Source organism: Salvelinus sp. IW2-2015, linkage group LG1, assembly GCF_002910315.2.
Source record: "Salvelinus sp. IW2-2015 linkage group LG1, ASM291031v2, whole genome shotgun sequence".
Classification (NCBI taxonomy): Eukaryota; Metazoa; Chordata; class Actinopteri; order Salmoniformes; family Salmonidae; genus Salvelinus; species Salvelinus sp. IW2-2015.
In genome coordinates, this window is record NC_036838.1 from 7,979,730 (window position 1) to 8,007,060 (window position 27,331).

At 41.5% G+C, this 27,331-nt stretch overlaps 1 protein-coding gene across 1 annotated transcript in view; it reads right to left on the minus strand.

Annotated features, from left to right (window-relative positions):
* LOC111959594 (E3 ubiquitin-protein ligase pellino homolog 1-like) overlaps positions 1-25,315 on the minus strand; it is a 54,884-nt gene extending 29,569 nt beyond the window's left edge. Inside the window, exons 1-2 of the mRNA XM_070436081.1 lie at positions 25,017-25,315; positions 5,264-5,488 (exon numbers count right to left, since the gene is read on the minus strand). Coding sequence (XP_070292182.1) covers positions 5,264-5,349 — 86 coding nt within the window. The 5' untranslated portion in view covers positions 5,350-5,488; positions 25,017-25,315. The remainder of the gene's footprint in view (positions 1-5,263; positions 5,489-25,016) is intronic.
* Between the last annotated feature and the right edge of the window lie 2,016 nt (positions 25,316-27,331).

Genomic DNA, 27,331 nt, shown 5'->3' on the forward strand with positions numbered 1-27,331 from the left:
AAATGTTTCAGGTGCCTTCCACAAGCTTCCCACAATAAGTTGGGTGAAATTTGGGCCATTCCTCCTGACAGAGCTGGTGTAACTGAGTCAGGCTTGTAGGCCTCCTTGCTCGCACAGCTTTTTCAGTTCTGCCCACAAATTTTCTATAGGATTGAAGTCAGGGCTTTGTGATGGCCACTCTAATACCTTGACTTTGTTGTCCTTAAGCCATCTTGCCACAACTTTGGAAGTATGCTTGGGGTCATTGTTTATTTGCAAAACCCATTTGCGACCAAGCTTTAACTTCCTTACTTATGTCTTGAGATTTTGCTTCAATATATTCACATAATTGTCCTGCCTCATGATGCCATCTATTTTTGTGAAGTGCACCAGTCCCTCCTGCAGCAAAGCACCCCACAAACATGATGCTGCCACCCCGTGCTTCACGGTTGGGATGGTGTTCTTCAGCTTGCAAGCCTTCCCTTTTTTTCTCCAAACATACGAAGGTCATTATGCCAAACAGTTTTTTTCAGAGCGGAGGACATTTCTCCACAAAGTACGATCTTTGTCCCCATGTGCAGTTGCAAACGGTAGTCTGGCTTTTTTATGGCGGTTTTGGAGCAGTGGCTTCTTCCTTGCTGAGCGGCCTTTCAGGTTATGTCGACATAGGACTCGTTTAACTGTGGATGTAGATCATTTTGTACCTGTTTCCTGCAGCATCTTCACAAGGCTGTTGTTCTGGGATTGATTTGTACGTTCACAACAAAGTACGTTCATCTCTAGGAGACAGAACACATCTCCTTCCTGAGTGGTATGACGGCTGCATGGTCCCATGGTGTTTACACTTGCGTACTATTGTTTGTACAGATAAACTTGGTACCTTCAGGCATTTGGAAATTGCTCCCAAAGATGAAATAGACCTGTGGAAGTCTACATTTTTTCTTCTGAGGTCTTGGCTGATTTCTTTTGATTTTCCCATGTTGTCAAGCAAAAGAGCACTGGGTTTGAAGGTAGGCCTTGAAATATATCCACAGGTACACCTCCAATTGACTCAAATTATGTCAATTAGCCTATCAGAAGCTTCTAAAGCCATGACATAATATTTTGGCATTTTTCAAGTTGTTTAAAGGCACAGTCAACTTAGTGTATGTAAACTTCTAACCCACTGGAATTGTGATACAATTAATTATAAGTGAAATAATCGTCTGTAAACAATTGTTGGAAAAATGACTTGTGTCATGCACAAAGTAGATGTCCTAACCGACTTGCCAAAACTATAGTTTGTTAACAAGACATTTCTGGAGTGGTTGAAAAACGAGTTTTAATGACTCCAACCTAAGTGTATATAAACTTCCGACTTCGACTGTAGATAGTGTGGTCTACAGCTTATCATGAGATACTCTACCTCAAGCGAGCAAAACCTYGAGACTTCCTTAGATATCGTGCACCAGCTGTTGTTTACAGATATACATAGACCACCACCCCTTGTCTTACCATAGGCTGGTGCATGTTCTACTGATGCAGAAAGACAAATTCCAGACACAAATATGTTAGCATTATTATGCAGTAGATAGCCGTAATCACCATCAGACACACCTGGCTAACTTGATGGGTCATCTAATCATCTGGCAAAGTGGATACTTTTCTTTAGACATGTATCTAGCTAGCTAGCTAAACAATGAACCATAATCCCAATCCATAGAGTACTAGCAATACAAACCGATTGTCATAGCTGGCTAACATTAGGCTATAACTAGCAATGCAAATGGCTTGCTGAGAGAATATCACTACAAAGATCATACACATAATGTTAGCTCGCGAGCCAGCCATCTAACGTCAGCTAGCTAGCTAACAGTACRCTTTAACTTGGTGTCTTTTGTTTAGACATGTAGCTAGCTAAACAATGAACCATAATCCCAATCCATAGAATACTAGCAATTCAAGCTAATTGTCATAGCTAGCACAAATTAAYCAAATAGGTTCAATCTTAGCTAGTTAGCTAGCTAAAATTAGGCTATAACTAGCAATGCAAATTGCTTTCCGAGATAATATTACTACACAGATCTAACAGTAAGATTACTACACTAGCTAACACTAAGCTTTAACTTGCAATGAAAACAACTTTCTGACAAAATGAGAAATGTATAATATCTGAAACTGTAGCTAGACTCTTACCCATATACATGGATGAACGCTTCCCGGCAGACTGCAATCCCTTTCATTAAATAAGACGTCCTGTGTCGTTTCCATTTTGTTTGTACAGCTTGCTTGGCTCGTTGTGTCAAGTCACTCTGATTCACACTGACCGTGTGTAATGCCATAAGAATCATCAGATCTGTCTCCCTCTCTGTCACGGATGCCATGGTTGTAATCCGGAGGCAGGTGTTTTATCTTCTTGAGGGCCGGTGGCAGTATTTGGTATTTCGGATGACTGACGTGCCCAAAGTAAACTGCCTGTTACTCAAGCCCAGAAGCTGGAATATGCATATAATTGGTAGCGAAAACCCGAGGAGAATCCATCCGGATTAATTTTTTTGAGCTCACCACTCATTGAAATGGCTGTCTATGGGACAGATTGCAGTTCCTAGGGCTTCCAGTAGATGTCAACAGTCTTTAGAAAGAGTTTCAGGCTTGTTTTTGAAAAATTAGCTAGAATTTGTAGTTTTTCTAAGCRGCTCCCATTTTGGCTGTAGTATTGTGGCATGCGTCGGTGAGGGCGCGCCCTTCRTTATTTATCTCCGGTAATAAACATACTATTCTTCGTCTTAAATTGTATCATTTATTTACATATTAGGGTACCTGAGGATTGATTAGAAACATTGTTTGACTTGTTTGGACGAAGTTTATTGGTAACCTTTGGGATTCATTTGTATTTACAGATGGCATACATGTTTGTTATTAAGGCACATGTAAGTAAACATTTTCCAGAAGGCATTTCTGCMAAAAAATGCATTATGATAAAAAATATAAATAAACGTTCAAATGTCTCTCCTGTGAAGACTTGCGACATACACTTAGTTTCCTGAAACGAGTCACATATGTSGGAACTCCTTCAAGACTGTTGAAAAAGCATTCCTCATGAAGCTGGTTGAGAGAATGCCAAGAGTGTGCAAAGCTGTCATCAAGGCAAAGGGTGGCTACTTTGAAGAATCTCAAATATAAATATATGATTCCACATGTGTTATTTCATAGTTTTGAAGTCATCACTATTATTCTACAATGTAGAAAATAGTAAAAATAAATAAAAACCCTGGTACTGTATATATATATAGACCCTAAGCACACAAGGGGTCAGAATACTTTCCGAATGCACTGTGTGTATATATATATATATACACAGTGCATTCGGAAAGTATTCTGACCCCTTGTGTGCTTAGGGTCGTTGTCCTGCTGGAAGGTGAACCTTCGCCCCAGTCTGAGGTCCTGAGTGCTCTGGAGCAAGTTATCATCAAGGATTTCTCTGTACTTTTCTCTGTTCATCTTTCCCCCAATCCTGACTAGTCTCCCAGTCCCTGCCTATGAAAAACATCCCCACAGCATGATGCTGCCACCACCATGCTTCACCGTAGGGATGGTGCCAGGTTTGCTCCAGACCTGACGCTTGGCATTTGTCACGTATACTCCCTCACTGGCCTCTAAGTCACCAGATTGCTGATTATTACGCACACCTGTCACCATCGTCACGCGCACCAGCGCTTATGGACACTCACCTGGACTCCATCACCYCCTTGATTACCTGCCCTATTTATGTCAATCCCTTTGGTTCCTTCCCCAGGCGTTATTGTTTCTGTATCATGTCGGTGAGCTGTTTGTGTTTCTTGTTTTGTTCATGGTCGTTTATTCATTAAATGTATTCACTCCCTGAACTTGCTTGCCGACTCTCAGCGTACATTGTTACAGCATTCAGGCCAAAGAGTTCAATCGTGGTTTCATCAGACCAGAGAATCTTGTTTCTCATTGTCTAAGTCTTTAGGTGCTTTTTGGCAAACTCCAAGAGGGCTGTCRTGTGCCTTTTTCTTCCGTCTGGCCACTCTACCACTCTACCATTGTCCTTCTGGAAGGCTCTCCCATCGCCACAGAGAAACTCTGGAGCTCTGTCAGAGTGACCATCGGTTTCTTGGTCACCTCCCTGACCAAGGCCCTTCTCCACCGATTGCTCTGCTCAGTTTGGCCGGGCGACCAGCTATAGGAAGAGTCTTGGTTGTTAAAAACTTCTTCCATTTAAGAATGATGGCCACTGTGTTCTTGGGGACCGTCAATACTGCTGACATTTTTTGGTACCCTTCCCCAGATCTGTGCCTTGACACAATCCTGTCTCGGAGCTCGACGGACAATTCCTTCGACCTCATGGTTTTGTTATTGYTCTGGCATGCACTGTCAACTGTGGGACCTGATATAGACAGCCTTTCCCGAATCATGTCCAATCAATTGAATTTACTACAATCAAGTTTTAGAAACATCTCAAGGATGATCAATGGAAACAGGATGGAACTGAGCTCAATTTCGAGTCTAATAGCAAAGGGTCTGAATGCGATTGATGAGAAAATATATATTTAATCTATTTTAGAATAAGGCTGTAACGTAACAAAATGTGGAAAAAGGGAAGGGGTCTGAATTCTTTCCGAATGCACTGTATATATACAGTATATATATATAGTGGAGGCTCTTGGGAGGAGATATAGGAGGACATGCTCATTGTAATAGCTTGAATGGAATCAATGGAACGGTACCAAACACATCACCCATATGGAAACCACGTTTGACTCCGTTCCATTTATTTCTTAATTTTTTACTTTTGGAATGTGCAGATTGTTTTGCATAGATTTTTAGGTATTAGTACTTCACTGTTGGAGATAGAAACACAAGCATTACGCTGCGCCTGTGATAACAAGGCCATGACCATGGTACTTGCGATACAAGACCATGGTACTTGCCTATGGAGCAGTAAGAGGAACTGCCCCTCCCTACCTTCAGGCTATGCTCATACCCTACACCCCAATCGAGCACTCAGCCTCCTTTGGTCTCTTGGCCCTCCCACCCCTGTCCTGGCACCCCAATGGTGGAACCAACATCTTCCCGAAAGCACCTGAAATCCTACCTCTTCAAAGAGTATCTTAAATAATCCCCCCCCCCCACCTCAACCCCCACCCCCNCCACCCCCAAGAAAATTATAAATACATTCCTGAACCAACACTTGCACTTGCCTGCCCACCCCCTCAATAATATCAGATTAGGATAACCCTACTGTACATAAGCAACCAAATGCAATTAAACCTCCTCTTACCCCAGAACAATGAGCTCTCCRTATTTGACTGGCACTTTGGTGGAGGCTGGGGTGGTGGAGATGTTTTCCTGGTCGGGAGAGAACATTGGTGCAGYTGTSAGGGGGGGAGAGTGATGAGGACCTCTCCCACGGTGAACACTCACTCCTCTGTCTCCTTTTTCCTCAGAGTCTGCTCCTTTTTCCTCAGTGTCTGGTCATCCCGCCTCTCACTACGCCACACTCAACCTGCAGACAAATCAAAAAAACAGCAGACGAGACATTTAGTCAGGATCAAACAGTGACTCAGAGCAGACACAGCAGACATCCCAGGTGTGTCTAGAACAGCAGACGTATATTAGTCAATACGAGACTGTGAGCGAGACTAAACAAACAACAGACGCAACAACCGAGATTGCTGTGTCTCCAAAGCATATGATACACCACAACACATCGATTACTCACACTCACGTTGAGATTATCGAAGAGCGTGCTACAGGTACCACAGGCGGATAATAGTCAGTAAGAGAGAGAGAGAGATAGACTAAACAAACAAACAGAGGCAACAACCAAGATTGATGAGTCTCCAATGATAAACCACATTGATTACTCAATCTGTGACCTGTGGCGCGTATCATAAACAGGTAAGCTGCTATCCTGGGTTTGGTTGCTAGTAACTTTCTTAAGACTTGCAGCTGAAGAAACAGACTAATGCAATAATAGTAATACTTCAGAAAGCATGTTAGCTTCAGTTACATAGTGCAGCAGGACGCTAAAGTGACCGGTCACACAAATCCATCAGGCGGCGAGTAAAAAKCTCAACTCCCCACAGCTAGACAGGCTCGGCACTAATCTGCAGCTTTGCTGCTACTGCAGGGAGGGTTCAGAGAGCAGGCTCTTAGCATCGCAACGACAGGGGACTTAGTGGGGTGCAAACAAAGCTAATGAGACCAGACATATGTCACACCCTTCAATTTTCAGCCGACTACCGCGGGCCATAGTTATCAATGTTGACCTTGGCTGGCTCTCTTTATGCTGTCTGCATGGCATAGCATGAGCTTATCTTATAAGCATCTTATAAGCAAGAATGGAGTCACACAATTTGTTTATATGTCTGACGTCCAACAACTTTAGCTGAAAATGAACTCACAAATTCGAAATGGAAAATTCAATGGTGTCATCCCGCACTACCGTCAACTCCTGATAAGTGCACATTAGATAAATCGTTTAAAAAGTGCAATATAGCTCCTAGTCCCAATTCAATTGCATAATTTTTAATTGCCTTTGATAACTAACTGCGTGTTCCGGTTTAGTGCAAACTGTCACAACTGTCCCAAGCCATTGCATTTATCAGTTATCAGAGTTGACTGTCGTCCCTTATGTTAGTTGATGCTCTCAACCTTTGGTAACCTTTTGTACATGAGGCGTACGGATAGAGAGTAGGTCAGTGTCAGCTCCAGGAACTGATCTGAGCTTGACGGCTCCCCCCGACAGTGTTGATAGTCATTTACAACATTAACAATGTCTACACTGTATTTCTGATTAATTTTATGTTATTTTAATGGACAAAAAATTTGCTTTTCTTTAAAAAACAAGGACATTTGTAGGTGACCCCTTTTTAACGGTAGTGTATGTGTGTTTTGGGTTGTGTCGGTCTGCGTGTGTGTGTTATGTGTGTATGTGTGCGTATGTAGTGTACAGTATATGAATGTGTGTTGGTTTTGTGTGGGAGTGTCAATGTAGTGTGTGTGAGTGCATGCGTGCGTGTGTATATGGTTTGCATATATAGTCTAGTGAGTGTGCATAGGGTCAGTGCAAGATAGAGTCAGTGCAGGTAGTTTGGGTACCCTTAATTTATTATTTAGTAGTCTGGCTATGTAACAGTCTTATGGCTTCCGTGTAGAAGCTGTCTCGTAGCCTGTTGGTCTGAGAGCCGGTGCTTCGGTGCAGCTGATGGTGCAGCTGTATAACTTTTTGAGGATCCAAGGGCCCATGACAAATCTTTTCAGCCTGCTGTGGGGGAAGAGGCACTGCCATGCCCTCTTCACAACTGTGCGGGCGTGTGTAGACCATGTTAGGTCCTTAGTGATGTGGACACCAAGGAACTTGAAAGTCAAGGAACTTGACTCATCGACATCGGTGATCATGTCTACCAGCTTCGTGTCGTCAGCAAACTTGATGATGGTGTTGGAGTYATCCATTGCCATGCAGTTGTGGGTGAACAGGGAATACAGGAGGGGACTAAGCACACAGCCCAGCGGGACCCCCGTATTAAGGGTCAGCGTTGCGGAGGTGTTGTTGCATACACTCACCATCTGGGGCCGACCCATCAGGAAGTCCAGGATCCAGTTGCAGAGGGAGGGGTTTAGTCCCAGGGTCCCTAGCTTGTTGATGAGCTTGGAGGGGACTATGGTGTTGAATGCTGAGCTGTAGTCTATAAACACCATTCTCACACATAGTTATTTCCCCTCTTGTCCAGGTGGCAGAGGGCAGTGTGGATCTGTTGGGGTGGTATGCAAATTGGAGCATAAAAGGCATTTAACTCATTTGGGAGTTCTGCATCACTGGGCAATTCATGGCTGGGTTTCCCTTTGCAATTCATTATCGTCTGCACCCCTGCCACATACAATGAACATTGATGCCGATGTAATAGGATTCCAACTTCTTCCTATATTGTCCTTTTGCATGTTTGATGTCTCGTCGGAGGTCGTAGTAGGCTTTCTTGTATGCGTCCATGTCCGTGTCCCGTTCCTTGTAAGCAGAAGCTCTAGCCTTTAGCCCAGCGAGGATATTGCCTGTAATCCATGGTTTTTGGTTTGGATACGTGCTTATAGTCACTGTGGAGACAACATCGTCTATGCACTTATTGATGAAGCCCGTGACTGTTGTGGTAAACTCCTCAATGCTATCGGATGAATCCCAGAACATATCCCAGTCTGTACTAGCAAAACAGTCTTGTAGCCTCTCGTCTGCTTCATCCTACCACTTCCGTATTGAGCACATCACTGGTACTTCCTCTTTTAGCTTTTGTTAGTAAACAGGAAGCAGGAGAATTGAGTCATGGTCAGATTTGGCAAAGGGAGGACAAGGGAGGGCCTTGTATGCATTTCTGTGGGTAGAACAAAGGTGGTCTAGAGTTTTTGAACCTAGTGGCGCAGGAGACTTGTTGGTAGAAGTGAAGTAGGACGGTTTTAAGTCTCCCCAAGTTAAAGTCTCCGCCCACCAGAAACGTTGCCTCTGGGTGAGCAGTTTCTTGTTTGTCAGGGAGAATTGAAAATTCCCAAACAATTAATTTTGCAGATTTTGTTGTAAAATGCAGCCTCGCCGACTGGCCAATCGTACCCACTGCCACTCCCTCAGCCACGCCCACCACCTAAACCCCTTTAGATCCAGAAAAAAACCCTGTAAAGTATTAAGCGTTTGAAGACCCAACACCCGGGGCAAACACAGAGTATGTTCTTTGAACAGCAGTGAAATCTGCTGAATGATTTAACCCTTTCATGCGTGAGTTCCAAATATCTCTAACGGTCGCCCCAGCGTGAGTTTTTTTATGCACGTGATATTAGAACGTTCTCTCCATTCCAGAATGTGTTTGTTATGTAACAGTACATTTCATCCGCGCTGCCCTCAAACAAAAGCACGCATCCTGTTTTTATTTGTCAATTTTAAATTATTTCTAACAAGTTTTTTATTTTCTAATAACAGTTTGAAATGAGGTGTGTTCCGCCTCATTCATTCACATAAAAGTAGTCATTTTTACTTTTGCGGACCAATTAATTTTTTTGACATTTCTGACCCGGACAAAATTCCCCAAACACTTCTCAATTGTTTGTGCAGGACATTTACTCATCTGCCGTCCTGCATACACGTGTTCATATTATTCCACCTGTCGCCTGCATCGAAATCAAGGTTGTTTTCGTTACCAATAATACCTTTGGAAATGTGTGCGTTTCTATCAAAGTGCCTTATTACGTTATAATAGTTTCTGCATGTCGTGTTATGTCGTTTCTACTGTAGCATCATGTTTTTGTGTATATTCCTTATAACCGCGGACACGCGATGTAACGTTACTCATTTCATAACATTTATGGTGTTATACTCAATGCTTAGGTAGCTAGCTACATTCTCCTATTAGCTCTGGAAAACAATGCTAATTGCGTCAGGGAAGTATTCGCATGTGTTGTATTTTGAAGCTACCCTGGCCTTATGACTCCCAAGTGGCACAGCGTCTCAGTGCTAGAGGCGTCACTCCAGACACCCATCTTCAAATCAAGACTGCGTTTCTATCAAAGTAAGTGCCTAATTACGTTATTGTGTCGTGTTATACCGTTTCTACTATAGCTCACTGTGTGAATGGAGCATAMTAKATTTGTATATATTCCTTATAACCGCGGACACGCGAGGTAACGTTACTCACCTTTTATGGTGTTATATTCAATCGTGCTTATGTAGCTAGTTACATTATTCTATTAGTTTTGTAAAACAATGCTAAATGCGTCAGAAGTATTGGCATGTTGTATTTTGACGCTACCCTGGAAAAATAGAAAAATATCTTATACCACTTGGTCGTTTTCTGAGTGCATTCCACAAAGCTGTTTATCATGTCGGCCTTATCCACTGCCCCCATTTTGAGGTAATAGTCAAGCACGCAGTCTGGTTTGATGTTTCTCTGTCTGGTTTGTTTCTCTCTCCCGTCAGGTGGTCCACCTTCCCTGTGGCCGACATGGTTGCTGTATGGACAGTGGAGAGGACATGGACGTCTCGTTTGTCATGCCACTTTACTGCCAGCTGTTAACATTTCTTATTTTGTATAACGGGTCATTTAGGATGGTAGTAGCGTTGATGAAATGCAGTCATAGCAGCAGAACTAGAAAGCAGTCTTTACTGTCACCAGGAATGTATACATTTCACTAATTGTGGTTGTCCCCCACTCCTGGCTCTCTCTTATCCTGTAGCTCCAAGGCATAGCGATTGATCTCACTACTTGTCTCCCACCAGCTCCTCTGTCAGAAACAACTTGAAGGCACTCTGCCTCAGTTGGAAATGGCAAGGGGCGTTGCACTCCGACTGGGACTCATCAAAGCAAACACCACGGGCCAGGAGGGGTGAAACAGCAGGGCCAGGAGGGTGAAACAGCAGGGCCAGGAGGGGTGAAATGAACTGGTGGCCTTCCAGCTACACAGAACTCCTGTACTTCATCCACTGTTGGTATGCCTCCATCACCACACCAGCATCTTCAAGGAACTGGGACTTTGTCAGTGGACAAGGGAAATTCAGATTCAGGGTTCTATGGCTACAAGGTTTGGGGGGCAGCTCCTCACTGTCACTGTCAGAATCTGATTCCTGACTTTCAGACTCATTGTCAGAATTGTAAAAAAATCTCCAGAATTTCCACATTTGTTTGTTGTCTCCTTTTGAAAGACATTGCTAATGCTTCAGCTCATCTCACTAGCTACATACATAACAACAACACTGAATGGTTTGTAGTGAGAGGGTACGTGGTTGACTGCCGGCACGCGCCACTTGTATCAATAAATCACTATCAGAAAATGTTTTGTGTGGCAATTATTTGTGTATTTACGGTTTTATTCACATGTTTTCAAATCTAGGTGACAAATCATGCATTCCGATTCTTGCACAGATTGTAATGGGCACATATGTGTGTAAAATACTTTTTTGAAGGTTGTACTGATTATGATGAGCTAAGCTAATTCCAGCTGTGTAGTCATGTTTGTTGACATTCAATGCATTCTGGGTTTCACGTAATCGTCTGTTTGACCAAAGATGTTATAACAAAATGAGGTGAGTAAGAGTTCACTCGTTTTTTTGAGGACTTCCGGAAATGAATGGTGGGATGTGAACGACGGTAGAACGACACCCCCTTCAACATGCATACTATAAACAGACCAAACTCATCTCGTCTTCTCTTATTATCTTCGGTTTCTGTGAGGAAAAAATGCATGGCTGCGCGCCATGAAACTAATCGTCGGATTACTTTCGATTTCTAAAAAGTGCTTTACCTAATTATTTCGATCAATGGTGTGCTCACCCGTGATGTGATTAATTATACATAGTAATTGCTATTAGCTAATTCATATTGTAGTTTATGTCAGCCGAGAGTTAGAAAATATGACTGCTTGTGTTGGGTCAATCTTTCCTCAGCGCTAGGACAAATGTAGCCTACATTTTTCCGGTTAGGATGATTGTGTTATGCTATATATTCTTCTGTGAATATCTGAACATTGAATTCAAAAATAAACTGCTCACATTCTGGACATAACTTTGTAAGGACTGTGTTTGTGTAAATAGTTTCTGAAAAAAGTGTGGCCAGCTCAAACGCTGATTGTTGCGTCATTCGAAACTGGCCGTTCTAAACGAGCGTTCTAATCACACGGGTGTGATCATACGCTTCAGGGACCACTGTAGAACGATCACACCCGTGTGATGGTACGTGTGAAAGGGTTAAGCATCCATGGGGAAACAACAAGAACAGAGAAAAAGATGAGCACAAGATTCAAAAAACCTAACCCGTCCTAATTATAAGTCATAAACCGCCAATCCTGTGCCCACGATTAGCTATCTCTCAATTTCATCAAAAAAGCAGGCAGGCATTTTTTTCATCATTCCGTTCTCACAAATCACTCTTTAAAGGTCTGTTTATTAGATTTAATCAGTAACTACAATCTGGTGGCTACAGAAGCACTCAGATCTCACCCAAGGAAAGGTCACCACTTTTTTGAGAACGGAAAGACGTACTTTCACAGTGCTTTCTTACATACTTCATAACAGTAATAGCGCTTGATTTAGAAATCAGTCTGGGACCACAATTAAATAGCTGTCCCTGGATGGCAGTGATGTTGGGTAAGGTCTGAGGCTGACTATTGAGCCCCACATTGGACGTGTCATAACACCCATAAAACCTAGCAAGTCAAACACGGAAATGGTTCCAATCTTTTTTCTCATAGGAGATTTTAGAAACATTTCAAATGAATGAATGTTAATTAACATAACATAGCATCTCCAGGCCTCCACATATACAAGCCGCTGATGCGGGCCTTTGGAACATCTACATAAAAAAAAGAATAATAAATCATTTTTATATATACCATCACAATAAATCCACAATTTATTTTAGTCGGGTCTAAAAAAAACATTATTATATGAAGAAAATGTATTTCAGAAGAACAGAATATGAGTTGGCCTACTGTATGTTATCTGTCTATACGCCATACCATAGGCTGTAGCCTTGTTCATTTAGCAGACAAGCGATGCGTATAAGTTCCATGCCATTTTTTTATATTATATGATTTTATAGTAAGAAGAATATAATTGAACATAGCTGAATAAAATAGAAAGGATATTTTTCCCATTACAGAGTGAGCGTCCGTGCATGTGAAGTGGCTATGTTGAGCATAAAAGTGATCATTTGAAAAAGGTCCTATATGCTAGATTTAGAGTTATTTGGCAACTTTAGTTGTGAATGATACAAACCTTAGAATGTCTTCGAAATCAAGATATGGGCTGCATGATGCAACGAACTATAGGCTACTGATGATTTGAGAAAGTTGCAAAGTTGCAAATAAAAGTTTGCAAAATGTTCCTTGCCTCAGACTGCAAACGCTGTTCTCTCATGAAGAGATCATATTTTCACCCTCTTCTCAACTGAATCTTGTCTTTACTAACATGTAAAATTAGTTTAGATTTTGAATGTCCCAATATCAATTGGGCAGGAACAGGGGCAGGGGAAAAAATAAATGTAATCTGTATGCACTTGAATAGTGAATGGAAGCCGGGTAGACTACTCTGGTTATTTCACTCCACACAACAACCACTGGTTGAGGAGCATGCTGGGTGACAGTTGATATTCCGCCCAAACTCTGTATGCCATGGGCTCTCCAACCCTGTTCCTGCAGCTACCCAGTGCTTCATTTTGGAAACCAAGTGAAATCTGTTCAGGAACATCGATAGTAACATATTTTCACAATGAAACATATTTCATTAAACTGTTAACAACCCGTCTCTCTGAAGGAAAAAGGGGAGGAGATGGAAACGCACAGTTGTGAGATATTCTGTAGCTAAAGGTAATGTGTCAACCTATTAATTCTGAAAATATAATGCCCTATTACTAGGCTATTCAAAATCAAATACAAACTCACTATAATTGTAGGCTAACTGTGTAAGCCACCCTGCACAACCAACAGAATCACCTAGGCCTATACGTTCACTCCCAGACTCGTGGATAGAACGTTTGGAGTGTAGAATAAGATAACCAGTCCATCCAGTATGCATAATAATACAGTCTAATACAGTCTACTAATACAGTATGCATACTAATAAGGCGATTACTACAATTTGTTTAATTTTGTATTGGCTAGACCAATTATGTACCAAAGACATCTTAAATTAGTTGTTTTGTATGTTTTTCTGCCCTGTGTAATATGCCTATGTATTGTATAATGGCACAACCATTATTTTAATTCTGTTTTTTGGGGGGGCTTGTGCTCATATAAAGGCCTATGCGTATGCATAAGCTCCAATATTAGATATGCTCTAATATGCATATGGATATTTCGAATGAATCATTACCTTAGAAAGCGCTGTCCATTTCGTTGTATTAGACTTTGAAACAACATCCACAACGACCATGTTTCCCACTCACTTTCAACCTGTTGAACTTCTTTCTTCAAATTGAACAATCACAGTGAGGTGAGTTTTAAAAGCACATACTGTTTTGATGATACTTATTTGATGTGATTTTGTATTGCATTTACATTGATGTCAGAGTGGTTAGAGGGACAACAGAGCCCTGAGAACCAGCCCATCAGTGACCTGATGATCATTAGCAAGTTGGGTACTACCTACACATGTCCAGAGTGCATAAGAGGAGATTACCGTGACTCAACGGTCATGTGGAATTTTACTGCAGTCAGGACTCATGATGAATGCCAGTGTGGCGGTAATACAGTCAGCGCAACAGCCCTATTCACAGGTAATTTGGATTAGTCATATACAACAGATGCACTTGTGGAAAAAAACAGTTTCTGTGGTTTGTATGGGGAGCCCACAAGATGCACCTCAGTGAGAACATTCTGCAACTGTGCCGTGGAGGAGGAGCCTGGAACTTCAATGTTTCAATTGAACTCCAAATAAGAAGTAAGTAGAGTTGGATAGGACACACCATACGAAAATCATGTGGCGTGCTTAACGAGAGCGAGCGAGGAGAGGCAGCTATAAAATCGGGGCCAAAATTGTGTAGTGTATACTAGGATGGGGAGGTATCCAGATTGTCATACCTTCATACCGACCTTATGCCATACTAGAGGTCGACCGATTAATCGGAATGGCCGATTAATTTAAAGTTTTCATAACAATCGGAAATCGGTAATTTTGGACGCCGATTTTGCCAATATTTTTTTTTTTTACACCTTTATTAACTAGGCAAGTCAGTTAAGAACACATTCTTATTTTCAAGTACGGCCTAGGAACGGTGGGTTAACTGCCTTGTTCAGGGGCAGAACAACATATTTTTACCTTGTCAGCTCAGGGATTCAATCTTGCAACCTTACGGTCCAACGCTAGTCCAACGCTCTAACCACCTGCCTCACGAGGAGCCCGCCTGTTACGCGAATGCAGTAAGAAGCCAAGGTAAGTTGCTAGCTAGCATTAAACTTATCTTATAAAAATCAATCAATCAATCATAATCACTAGTTATAACTACACATGGTTGATGATATTACTAGTTTATCTAGCGTGTCCTGCGTTGCATATAATCGATGCAGTGCGCATTCGCGAAAAAGGACTGTCGTTGCTCCAACGTGTACCTAACCATAAACATCAATGTCTTTCTTAAAATCAATACACAGAAGTATATATTTTTAAACCTGCATATTTAGCTAAAAGAAATCCAGGTTAGCAGGCAATATTAACCAGGTGAGATTGTGTTACTTCTCTTGCGTTCATTGCACGCAGTCAGGGTATATGCAACAGTTTGGGCCGCCTGGCTCATTGCGAACTAATTTGCCAGAATTTTACGTAGTTATGACATAACATTGAAGGTTGTGCAATGTAACAGGAATATTTAGACTTATGGATGCCACCCGTTAGATATAATATGGAACGGTTCCGTATTTCACTGAAAGAATAAACGTTTTGTATTCGAGATGATAGTTTCCGGATTCGACCATATTAATGACCTAAGGCTCGTATTTCTGTTTGTTATTATGTTATAATTAAGTCTATGATTTGATAGAGCAGTCTGACTAAGCGATGGTAGGCACCAGCAGGCTCGTTAGCATTCATTCAAACAGCACTTTCGTGCGTCTTGCAAGCAGCTCTTCGCAATGCTTCAAGCATTGCGCTGTTTATGACTTCAAGCCTATCAACTCCCGAGATTAGGCTGGTGTAACCGATGTGAAATGGCTAGCTAGTTAGCGGGGTGTGCGCTAATAGCGCTTCAAACGTCACTCGCTCTGAGACTTGGAGTAGTTGTTCCCCTTGCACTGCATGGGTAACGCTGCTTCGAGGGTGGCTGTTGTCGATGTGTTCCTCGTTCGAGCCCAGGTAGGAGCGAGGAGAGGGACGGAAGCAATACTGTTACACTGGCAATACTAAAGTGCCTATAAGAACATCCAATAGWCAAAGGTATATGAAATACAAATGGTATAGAGAGAAATAGTCCTATAATTCCTATAATAACTACAACCTAAAACTTCTTACCTGGGAATATTGATGAAGACTCATGTTAAAAGGAACCACCAGCTTTCATATGTTCTCATGTTCTGAGCAAGGAACTTAAACGTTAGCTTTTTTACATGGCACATATTGCACTTTTACGTTCTTCTCCAACACTTTGTTTTTGCATTATTTAAACCAAATTGAACATGTTTCATTATTTATTTGAGGCTAAATTGATTTTATTGATGTATTATATTAAGTTAAAATAAGTGTTCATTCAGTATTGTTGTAATTTACATTATTACAAATACATTTAAGAAAATCGGCCGATTGATCAGTATCGGCTTTTTTGGACCCCCCTTTGCCTTCAGAACAGCCTGAATACTTTGGGGCATTCTACAAGGTGTGAGAAACGTTCCACAGGGATGTTGGTCCATGCTGACGTGGTACAGTCATGCTGCAAACAGCCCGTTCCATCTCATGCTGTATTGGGTTGAGGTCTGGGGACTGTGCAGGCCACTCAAGTAAACTGAACTCACTGTCATGTTCCAAGCATTGTTTTTTCACTCCTCATTTGTCCAGTGTTGGTGATCGCGTGCCCACTTRTATTTAGCTGATAGGAGTGGAACCCGGTGTGGGGTCGTCTGCTGCAATAGCCCATCCGTGACAAGGATCAACAAGTTGTGCGTTCCGAGATGCCATTCTGCACACCACTGTTGTACTGTGCCGTTATTTGTCTGTTTGTGGCCTGCCTGTTAGCTTGCACGATTCTTGCCATTCTTTTTCGACATCTCTCATCAACGAGCTGTTTTCGCCCACAGGGCTGCCGCTGACTGGATGTTTTTTGTTTGTCGCACCATTCTCTGTAAACCCTAGACACTGTCATGCTTGAAAAGTCCTGGAGGGCGCCCGTTTCTGAGATACTGGATCCGGCACACCTGGCACCGACGATCATACCACGCTCAAAGTCATTTAGATCACTCATTTTGCTCATTCTAACGTTCAATCGAACTGTAACTGAATGCCTCGATGCCTGTCTGCCTGCTTTATATAGCAAGCCAAGGCCAAGTGACTCGTGTACCAAATAAACTGTCCGGTGAGTGTACAGTATACTTACACAATAAACATGTAATGTAATAATAGTAGACGGCACTACTGTAAATAAACACTTACATTTACTGTACTTTTACTTGTAAACAAAGTCCATGTGTCTATCCTTCTGGGCAAATGAACTGTAAAACTCCTCCCTGTTGGCCCTCAGTTTTAAAAGTATCTCTGTCTCGATGCAATGGAGATGATGCCAAGGGATGAGAGTCGTCCTTGATCGGTCTGTTTTCTACTGTTTCAGTACAGAAAATGACCTCTCAACAGATGCTAATGTGTCTGGTATAGTGAGGACTAGCTGCAGTAACTTTGTCGCCTTGGGGACAGTCTGTGTCAGGTCATGCTGGAACAAAAAGCTGAGGAGCTTTCCAGGTGATTTGTCTCATACCATTTGTGAACTGTACAATCCGACCATTAATGAGCAGTGCCACAATTGATCTTCTGATTCCACGGACTGGATCTTAATTTGATCACTCTTTTGTTGCCGAGTGTATTTGTAGTGTATTTGAGTTTTAAAGAGGCTTCTAAAGTTTGTAATTTTCACTTAGACATTTCAGACTTGATTTGCCCTAACAAAAATGTTATCAACTCCTACAAAAATGTCCATTAATTATCATCCACATAATAATTCACATTTCCTGTTGCTGCAGGATTATTTTCCTGGTGTAGCAAACTGGCTCAAATTAAGATCCTACATCTGTACCTGTACTCCACTGTGTGCAGAAAGGAACAAAATTAACCAAACATACCTAGCTAGACATGTCCCAGGTCACAACAATTCATTCAGTTTCACTTCTATTTATTTCATGCCCAAAACAAGTGACCCGCCCAAGCATCATTGACAAAGGAAATACAGGTCTTTAAACATGGGCCACTAACTTCTCATTGTGAAGTTATACCTAGGCTAAATATAAGCCTTCCACAACCATAAGACCCACTAAAAATGTAATTATTTTATCAAAATAGTTTAAACTGTTTTTTTTTGTTGTTGCAATAATCACTGATCTGGCTTTCAGATCTCATCAACAATCTCTCAAGCCCAAGTGCTAACGATTAGCCAGCTAATCTTTATATTTCATGTTTAGCCAACTTGGATCTATTTGCTAGCTAACAAGGTTGAACGGTTGAATTGTTATGAACACACCCCGCTGTCTGTCTCCAACTGTTTGAAAAGCATGTTAGCCTGTCCACTTTGTTCAGATGTTGAAATCAAGTGGCCTACCTTATCTTTCAGAAGGAGATCGAGTTCCCAATTCCTTATATAATTGTGATTTATGCTTATTGCACATTTATAAAACACAGACTAGACAGCTAGTATAACAGTCTTTGGCTAAAATGCTGCTAGCGGTACGTGGTACCCCAATGCCACGTGTGACAAACTAAGCATTCATTTTCCAGAATCAATGCTCATTGATACTCTCGTTTTAGTAGTGTCTGCTCTGAGTGCAATTTGAGTAGTTGAGACATAAAATGCGTATCGGTACTTCTCCTCTATTACAGTAAAACGATGTCTCAGTGTGTTTTGGTGTCCATATGACCGATTCTGTCGGACCAAACGTCAAATGCAAATAGCGAGTTGAAACCGCTTGTCAGAGAGGAAGATATGATCTCTCAACTTTGTTGGCATGAGAGGCAGGGGGAGGGGTTTGGTGTGTGTGTAAACCATAGAGGAAGAGGCGAAGCAAGAGGTTTTACTCTCGCTAAAATATGTCCAAAATAAGGCCAATGCGTTTCTATGGTCTTATTTTGGACCTAAGCTTGTCGCCCGCCTTCTCGACTTTGGAACAACAACTCCCATTTTAAGGGCGGAGACGTGCATCTCCTCATTATATACAAATCTCTGGTTTAAATGGGAAGGTGCACACAGCACAGAGGAGCGAAGGAGACCAAAAATACATGAGAACAAGCGGACATAAACGCATATAAAAAATATATATATAACAAAACCATGATTCTTGCGATATAGGCATTTTGAATATCCCGCAAAAAATACATTTTAATTCATTCTATAGAATGTATCTACCACCAAGGCAATGAGGCATAGCTCAGCTGGCTCTGTAAGTAGATCACATCAGCCTACAAACTGTGTGTTGCAGCGACTATACTACTCTTGGTCAGCCGGAACTGGGAACAATCACACACCTTTGCACCCTACAAAGACTCCCTTAGAGTAGTTTTTCAATATCATTTCGAGAGACAGACATCACACACATCTCTGACAAGATGTATTCTTAAGGTCCCAACAGGTTAGCAGATAAATGAGAGCTGATGCCAAGTCTTCTTGAGAAGAAACACCCTGCAATTCAGTCACATTTCTATATTCCCTGTCCATGAATAAAGCCAGTTAACTGCAGAGGACAGAGGCCCATTCACTGGCCTGTAACTGGATAATGGAGGAGCTTTGCAGCTATAGCACAAAGACCCACCCTCTCCCAAGACAAGGAGGATGACTTTTAAAGTGATTTCACTCCTCTGCAGTAACAAGGACACTGTTGTTGCACCCTTTTCATTCCTCTGGTGACAGACGTAACAGCCTCCGGTCTGACTGGGCGGTGAATCGTTTTTAACCACACGACAGGGAGTCGGGGGGGGCGCGATTTGGTGTCAGACTGGCTTCACACAGAGAAAACACGAAACGGCTTCTGTGCTTGGTGGTAGTACAGAGAGAGAGGCATTATATGTGGTCCGGGTAGGACATGTCATGACAATAAAGAATACTAACTGCACATCAACAAGTGCTGTAGCTAATTCTGCGAAGCCTTGATTACCTTTGAGAAACTTAATTATGTAATCAGTACTGTATTGTGCTTTTCACCCAGGAGAAGCTGGGAGGTTAAAGGAGTAAAGACAGGAGTTCAAAAAATGTACATAACAATAAGATGTTATGCCATTGGTCATGCTTGCAGATAGCGGGAGATCGTGAATGAAATTCTACTATATTCTATTTTCATATTTACAATGTGTATATATTAGAGGTCGACCGATTAATCGGAATGGCCGATTAATTAGGGCCGATTTCAAGTTTTCATAACAATCAGTAATCTGCATTTTTGGACACCGATCATGGCCGATTACATTGCACTCCACGAGGAGACTGCGTGGCAGGCTGACTACCTGTTATGCGAGTGCAACAAGGAGCCAAGGTAAGGTGCTAGCTAGCATTAAACGTATCTTATAAAAAACAATCAATCTTAAATAATCACTAGTTAACTACACATGGTTGATGATATTACTAGTTTATCTAGCTTGTCCTGCGTTGCATATAATTGATGCGGTGCCTGCTAATTTATCATAGAATCACAGCCTACTTCGCCAATCGGGTGATTTAACAAGTGCATTTGCGAAAAAAGCACTGTCGTTGCACCAATGTGTACCTAACCATAAACATCAACGCCTTTCTTAAAATCAATACACAAGTATAGATTTTAAACCTGCGTATTTAGTGTCACGCAAGAGAAGTGACACAATTTCCCTAGTTTAATATTGCCTGCGAACATGAAATTCTTTTAACTAGGGAAATTGTGTCACTTCTCTTGCTTTCTGTGCAACAGAGTCAGGGTATATGCAGCAGTTTGGGCCGCCTGGCTCGTTGCGAACTGTCTGAAGACCATTTCTTCCTAACAAAGACAGACAACTTCGCCAAACGGGGGATGATTTAACAAAAGCGCATTTGCGAAAAAAGCACAGTCGTTGTACGAATGTACCTAACCATAAACATCAATGCCTTTCTTAAAATCAATACACAGAAGTATATATTTTTAAACCTGCATATTTAGTTAAAATAAATGAATGTTAGCAGGCAATATTAAACTAGGGAAATTGTGTCACTTCTCTTGCGTTCATTGCACGCAGCGTCAGGGTATATGCAACAGTTTGTGCCGCCTGGCTCGTTGCGAACTAATTTACCAGAAGTTTATGTAATTATGACATAACATTGAAGGTTGTGCAATGTAACAGCAATATTTAGACTTATGGATGCCACCCGTTAGATAAAATACGGAACGGTTCCGTATTTCACTGAAAGAATAAACATTTTGTTTTTGAAATTATAGTTTCCGGATTTGACCATATTAATGACCTAAGGCTCGTATTTCTGTGTGTTATTATATTATAATTAAGTCTATGATTTGATAGAGCAGTCTGACTGAGTGGTGGTAGGCAGCAGCAGGCTCGTAAGCATTCATTCAAACAGCACTTTACTGCGTTTGCTAGCAGCTCTTCACAATGCGTAAAAGCATTGCGCTGTTWATGACTTCAAGCCTATCAACTCCCGAGATTAGGCTGGCAATACTAAAGTACCTATTAGAACATCCAATAGTCAAAGGTATATGAAATACAAATGGTATAGAGAGAAATAGTCCTATAATAACTACAACCTAAAACTTCCTACCTGGGAATATTGAAGACTCATGTTAAAAGGAACCACCAGCTTTCATATGTTCTCATGTTCTGAGCAAGGAACTTAAACGTTAGCTTTTTTACATGGCACATAATTGCATTTTACTTTCCTTCTTCAACACTTTGTTTTTGCATTATTTAAACCAAATTGAACCTTTTTCATTATTTACTTGAGACTAAATAGATTTTATTGATGTATTATATTAAGTTAAAATAAAAGTGTTCCTTGTTCATTCACTATTGTTGTAATTGTCATTATTACAAATATATATATAAAAATTGGCCGATTAATCGGTATCGGCTTTTTTTGGTCCTCCACAATAATCGGTATCGGCGTTGAAAAATCATATATCGGTCGACCTCTAGTATATACTGTATATATAAAAGTTTTCTAGCAAGCCCCCAGCTAATTCACAGTTATTTCCATGCTAACAGACGAATAGCGAAACTACAGCCATCAACATACTGTTGTTCTGCACATGTTGTCCTGTGCTTCCTTGTGTCTATCGTCAGGTACTTACATTTAATGTATTTTGTACTATTTTTTTGTCATTGTTATGATGTTTTGATTACAAAATACACACAGTACATACTGTGTAAGCCTAAACAGACTTTTAGGACTTTTACCGTAACCCTGTTCACAGAGGCCATTTTCCACAATCCAATAAAGAGGGTTGCTTTTGGCTGTAGGTGGCCATTTCATAGGCACCCATCTCTATAAAGAGATTATCAAGGGAAGGACAAGTCTGATCCAAACATGGCACCTCATAAAAAGGGTTAGACTGCAGGCTAATAAGCTTTATGGCTGGCTAGAGAGAGAGAGAGAGAGAGAGAGAGGGGGAGAGAGAGAGAGAGAGAGAGAGAGAGAGAGAGAGAGAGAGAGAGAGAGAGGGAGAGAGAGAGAGAGACTTTCCAGATCATTTAATATAGTCAAAGTTTATTCTTCTTTATTAACGTCATTAACAATGGGGGGTAAGGGAGATGTCATCATGTCAGTTTAAAATGGAGTCCAACGGTGACATAACCTCAGGAGTCTGACTTTTGAGGTAGCAGATGTAGGGTGGCAGTTTACATTTCAAACACTTTGAATTATTCATTGAGGTCAAACACAGACTACCCTGAAAGGCAAATAAATACTTGTTTAAAAAAAATAAGTATACCGTGTTGAGCCTAGAATGCATCTTCCTCAGAGAGTGAAGATGGTCTTCTGAAATTCAAACTAAAAAAGCTAGGCTACATCTGTCAACTACTGGTGACATCCTCATACAAGGCACCGATTTAGCTATAGGTAAGGATAACATCCATTTGCTTATGAGCAGCAATGTCACAGAGAACACATGTCATTATACTAGCATACAAATTCGGGACAGAAAGTTATCACTTTTATTTGTTTTCCCCCATTCTCCAACCATCAGTCAGAAGAACGGTGAAAACTAGGGAGGTAATCATGGGCAAAACAAAAGTTCCCAAGCAAATGTGTTTCCCCTATAGCGTTGAAGCAAAATCGGCCAGGTAGGCAACCTTTCCATTTTCCAAGTTCATGGAGAACAAGAAAATTAGGATGCATCCCAAATGGCACCCTATTCGCTATATAGTGTACTACTTTTGACCTGAACCCTATGGACCCCGGGTCAAAAGTAGTGAACTACATAGTGAATAGGGTGCCATTTTGGACGCACCCTGAGAGAGATAAGAGGCGGTGGCTTGTAGGTGCCCATGATTGGACCTTTCAAACACATCAAGTCAACCTTGATAACAGGAGAGGAATGAAGGAGGGGCGTAAGCAGAAAAAGGAATGTGGAGAGGAGAGGACTGGATAGGACCAATTAAAATAGCCTTTATGTCTTTCTGTCCAGTCAGGAAAAAGGGAAGAAAGGGATCTTTCCAGGAATGACTTTCATTAATTGACTTTACCACAGAGGCAGATCTCCCAAGTTAGAAAGATTTACAGGCTAGGTGGCCAGTTGTTTAATGTTTTGTCTACTCATTCACTCTCTGTTCAAAATAGATCAGTCACACAAGTTATAACCTAAACATGAACCAACGTCATGAGAATGGTGAGYATGTAAGGGCCCTTGATAGGGAATGTAGGCTAAAATACAGTTATAAGCCATGCTTGCACAACACTACACAAACATAGGCCTAAATGTTGGACATGGCACACCCAATGTTGCTGTTGTTAACATGATATAGCCCATGAATTACTTAGTAACTTGTAGTAGGCTATGTGTAATACACCATAAGTTACATGTTTTCAGTATGTGCCCCAGGGTTGATGTTAACTAATTGTGTTTCTCTACCCTTTAGCGACTGCCGAGCCACAGAACCCTAACGTGATCCTCACAAACGGAAGGCTCTGAAAGCTCTATCCATGTCCTGACCCCGCGTTTGTTTTTCTTCCCGAATCAAGGCATGAAACACACACCCATCCTTAGTGCTTTTCGCCCCAAACAAATGGACTTGTATAACTGATCCCAGCACAACCTGTTGACATACCAGGGGGAGTCGGAAAAGCATCTTATCTGGGAGGTTGGAGCCGAGTAGGGAGACCGGCCTGATTAAATAAAGGAAACAGATCCAGCCCATTTCAGGAATGGAAACTCTGGTGAGAGTGATATGATGGTGTTATTTTTAAACTCTCCCAAGCATCCACAGATGATGTAGTCCACTACTGAGGAATATAGTCAGACGACAGTATGATGATGCAAAGCCAGTTTTCTAAGACAGCACAATCATGAATCAACAGTGCTTATAATAGACTAGAGGGGCAAAGGGAATTTCAAAGTATAGACAGTAGGCTACTAACCGCCCTACCATACTCAGATGACAGCCAGTTGATATGAAGCCAGTTTCTCTTCAAATAGGCCTAACCTTATATAGAGAAGGGTCAAAGGGAATTTCAAAGTAAAGACAGTATATGCTACACACAAACACAGCTCTATTATGATAGGGACAGCAATGAATATGACTGGACAGTTGAGCAAATGAGCCGAATTTGGGGGAACAAAAGAGGGAATCACGAGGCCAGATGCTCGAGCAAGATGATGCATGCAAATCAGTTTATGTTGTGGGAACAATAGCCCCCAGCTGGGCTTTCTCCGTGCGGGGCAAACCAGCTTGTCAACCACACAAGGGAAAGAGAGACCCTTCATTGTGCACAACCAGTAACGTAATATACATACTTCAAAAGTGCCATAGACATTTCAAGTACACATACCTACCTCTCTCTTATTAATAGTTAAATGGGTAGGTAGGCTACTTGGTTTTCAATGTGTGAATGATGACAATGGGCTAATAACCAACCTCATTTGAGGTATTTCTTACTGCTGGAAAATGTTGTCATTGTTTGGTTTCTGTGCCATGAATAGACTAACTTGAAAGTAAAAAGTGATACGTTGTAGGCTAGGCCTACTATGGGTAACGTTAATAGTCGACAAAAAAAAACGTGTAAAAGGTGTGCAACAATTAACGTTAGGCTACAATTTTATATTGTACTGATGATGACAATAACTTTCCCCTGGGTAGCCAAGCAAATTCCAGTAAAATAACACGTCAGCTACATAAGATAAAGCACATTTTATGTGTTTCAAACTCGCCTTACCTAATGATAATCCGACAGCATCATCTGGACTTTCCCGATATTCGCTCGAAATCCAATTTGAATGCTCCAGTTGAAAAAAACGCACACCAAAGGATGAAAGGAAAGCGATTCTGTCCGTGCTGACCTAAACACCGAATTGTCGAGTTATTTTTACATTCACCTGATAATATATTAATGTTTATAACGTTGTTATATGCTGTCCAACTATTTTCGCTCTAATGTACTGGTAAACGGACTCAGTGTAGGACAATACTAGAGTGAGTAATCTTTACAATCGCGTCTTTGCTCCAGTCTGCTCGTGCTCACATGAAGTTACGTCATGAGACGCGTCGAAACGTACCATGGGCCTTGTAGTTGTAGCCTAGTCTACTGGAAATACCACACGCACGCACACGCACACACACACACACACACACACACACACACACAGTCTTCTACAACTAACCTTTGAGGACACACAATTCAGTCCCTTTCAAAATTCAATTTTCCCTAACCCCTAACGCTAACGCTAATCCTTACCCTAACCTTAACCCTAAACCTAACCTTAACCCGAAAATCTAACCCTAACCCTGAACTAACCCTAGCTCCTAAACCTAATTCTAACCCTGACACAAATTCTAACCTTAACCCTAAACCCCCTAGAGATAGCATTTAACCTTGTGGGGACCAACAAAATGGGGACCAAGTCAAGTGTTTGTGGTGTGTGGTGTGTTGGTGTGTGGTTGTGTGTGTGTGTGTGTGTGTGTGTGTGTGTGTGTGTGTGTGTGTGTGTGGTGTGGTGTGTGTGTGTGTGTGTGTGTGTGTGTGTGTGTGTGTGTGTGTGTGTGTGTGTGTGTGTGTGTGTGTGTGTGCGAGAGAGCGAGAGAGAGAAAAATACTTAAATAATCCCTCTTCTGCAAGACAGGACTCCTCCATACAGTGACTTTTGAATAACCTCTTAGTTCAAAATTTCTTGGTTTGCCTCTGCATTTGATTGGGGGGAAAAGGTAGGTCTTCTTCACTCTTGCTGCTGTCTTGCACAGATGTATTCCTGCTTCAATATCTGGAATTTGTCCCACACTTTCAAAGAGCTCTCACACCATACTTGCCGAAACCTGAGGGCCATTTTTTTCCTCCAGCAATGAAACACACATCACATAGCAACAGCGCTGCATTTGGTTCTTACGAGTTCAGTAGGAGCATAGGGTGCAGTGAATGTTGTGCTAATACTAGCAAATATTACGTTTCCAAACCACTAAATGATTGTATGCCTGACCTGTAAGCTGTTGTTATGCAGTCATGGAGACTGTAACCATGAACACTGTATATGTTACATAATGTTTTAAATACCACAAACTTGGAAGACGCAGAAGTTTTCTTCTCTGGATTCTATGTGTGTGTATGGGGGGTGCATTTGGGAAGTGAGGACATTTGGCTCACTCACAAGGAAAAATGTTTATTTTAGGCTTAGGTTAAGTTCGGGTTATGGGTTAGAATTGGGGTAAAAAATTGTTTTAGTGTTAGGGGTTATGTTAGGGTAAGGAGTTAGGGTTAGGGTAAGGAAGAGTAGAATTTGGAATGGAACCAATTGTTGGTTGGTCCCCAAAAAGTCTTCACAATTATAGAATACTCTGCTGTGTGTGGTGTGGTGTGTGTGTGTGTGTGTGCTTGTGCACGTGTGTGTCTGTGTGTGTGTGTGTGTGTGGTTGTGTGTGTGTGTGTGTGTGTGTGTGTGTGGTGTTGTGTGTGTGTGTGTGTGTGTGTGTGTGTGTGTGTGTGTGTGTGTGGTGTGTGTGTGTGTGTGTGTGTGTGTGTGTGTGTGTGGTGTGTGTGTGTGGTGTGTTGTGTGTGTGCATTTGAGAGAAGAGAGAAAGGAAGAGAGAGAAACCAGGATAAATACGTTATCCTTGTGCTTGAGTACATAGATAATAGCTGTAACATGTATATAATAACAGCATATGTAAAATGAGGTGAAATAAGTGAATTCACCACTGCAGTACACTCTAAAATGAAACAGTTGAGTGAATAGGGGTGGGAGATGACAAGCTCAGACAATACATAAGCTCAAGCGTCGGTTTCTGCATTGTCATTGCCAATGAATCAATGCCTGCCCTCTCAATAACCTTTTCATAAGTGTGTGTGGGTTGGAGCTTTAATATGTAGTTGATGATAGCTGAGTCATGGTTGGCTGTGGTGTGTGAATAAGTCTCTGTATCGTACTTGAACTGAATAACACTTAGGTTTGATTATCTGTTCCGGATTTCCAATACCTTTTGTTTTTCCTCTAACTCTCATTTCATTGTTGGGTAGGGAGGTTACAATAATGTTCCCAATAC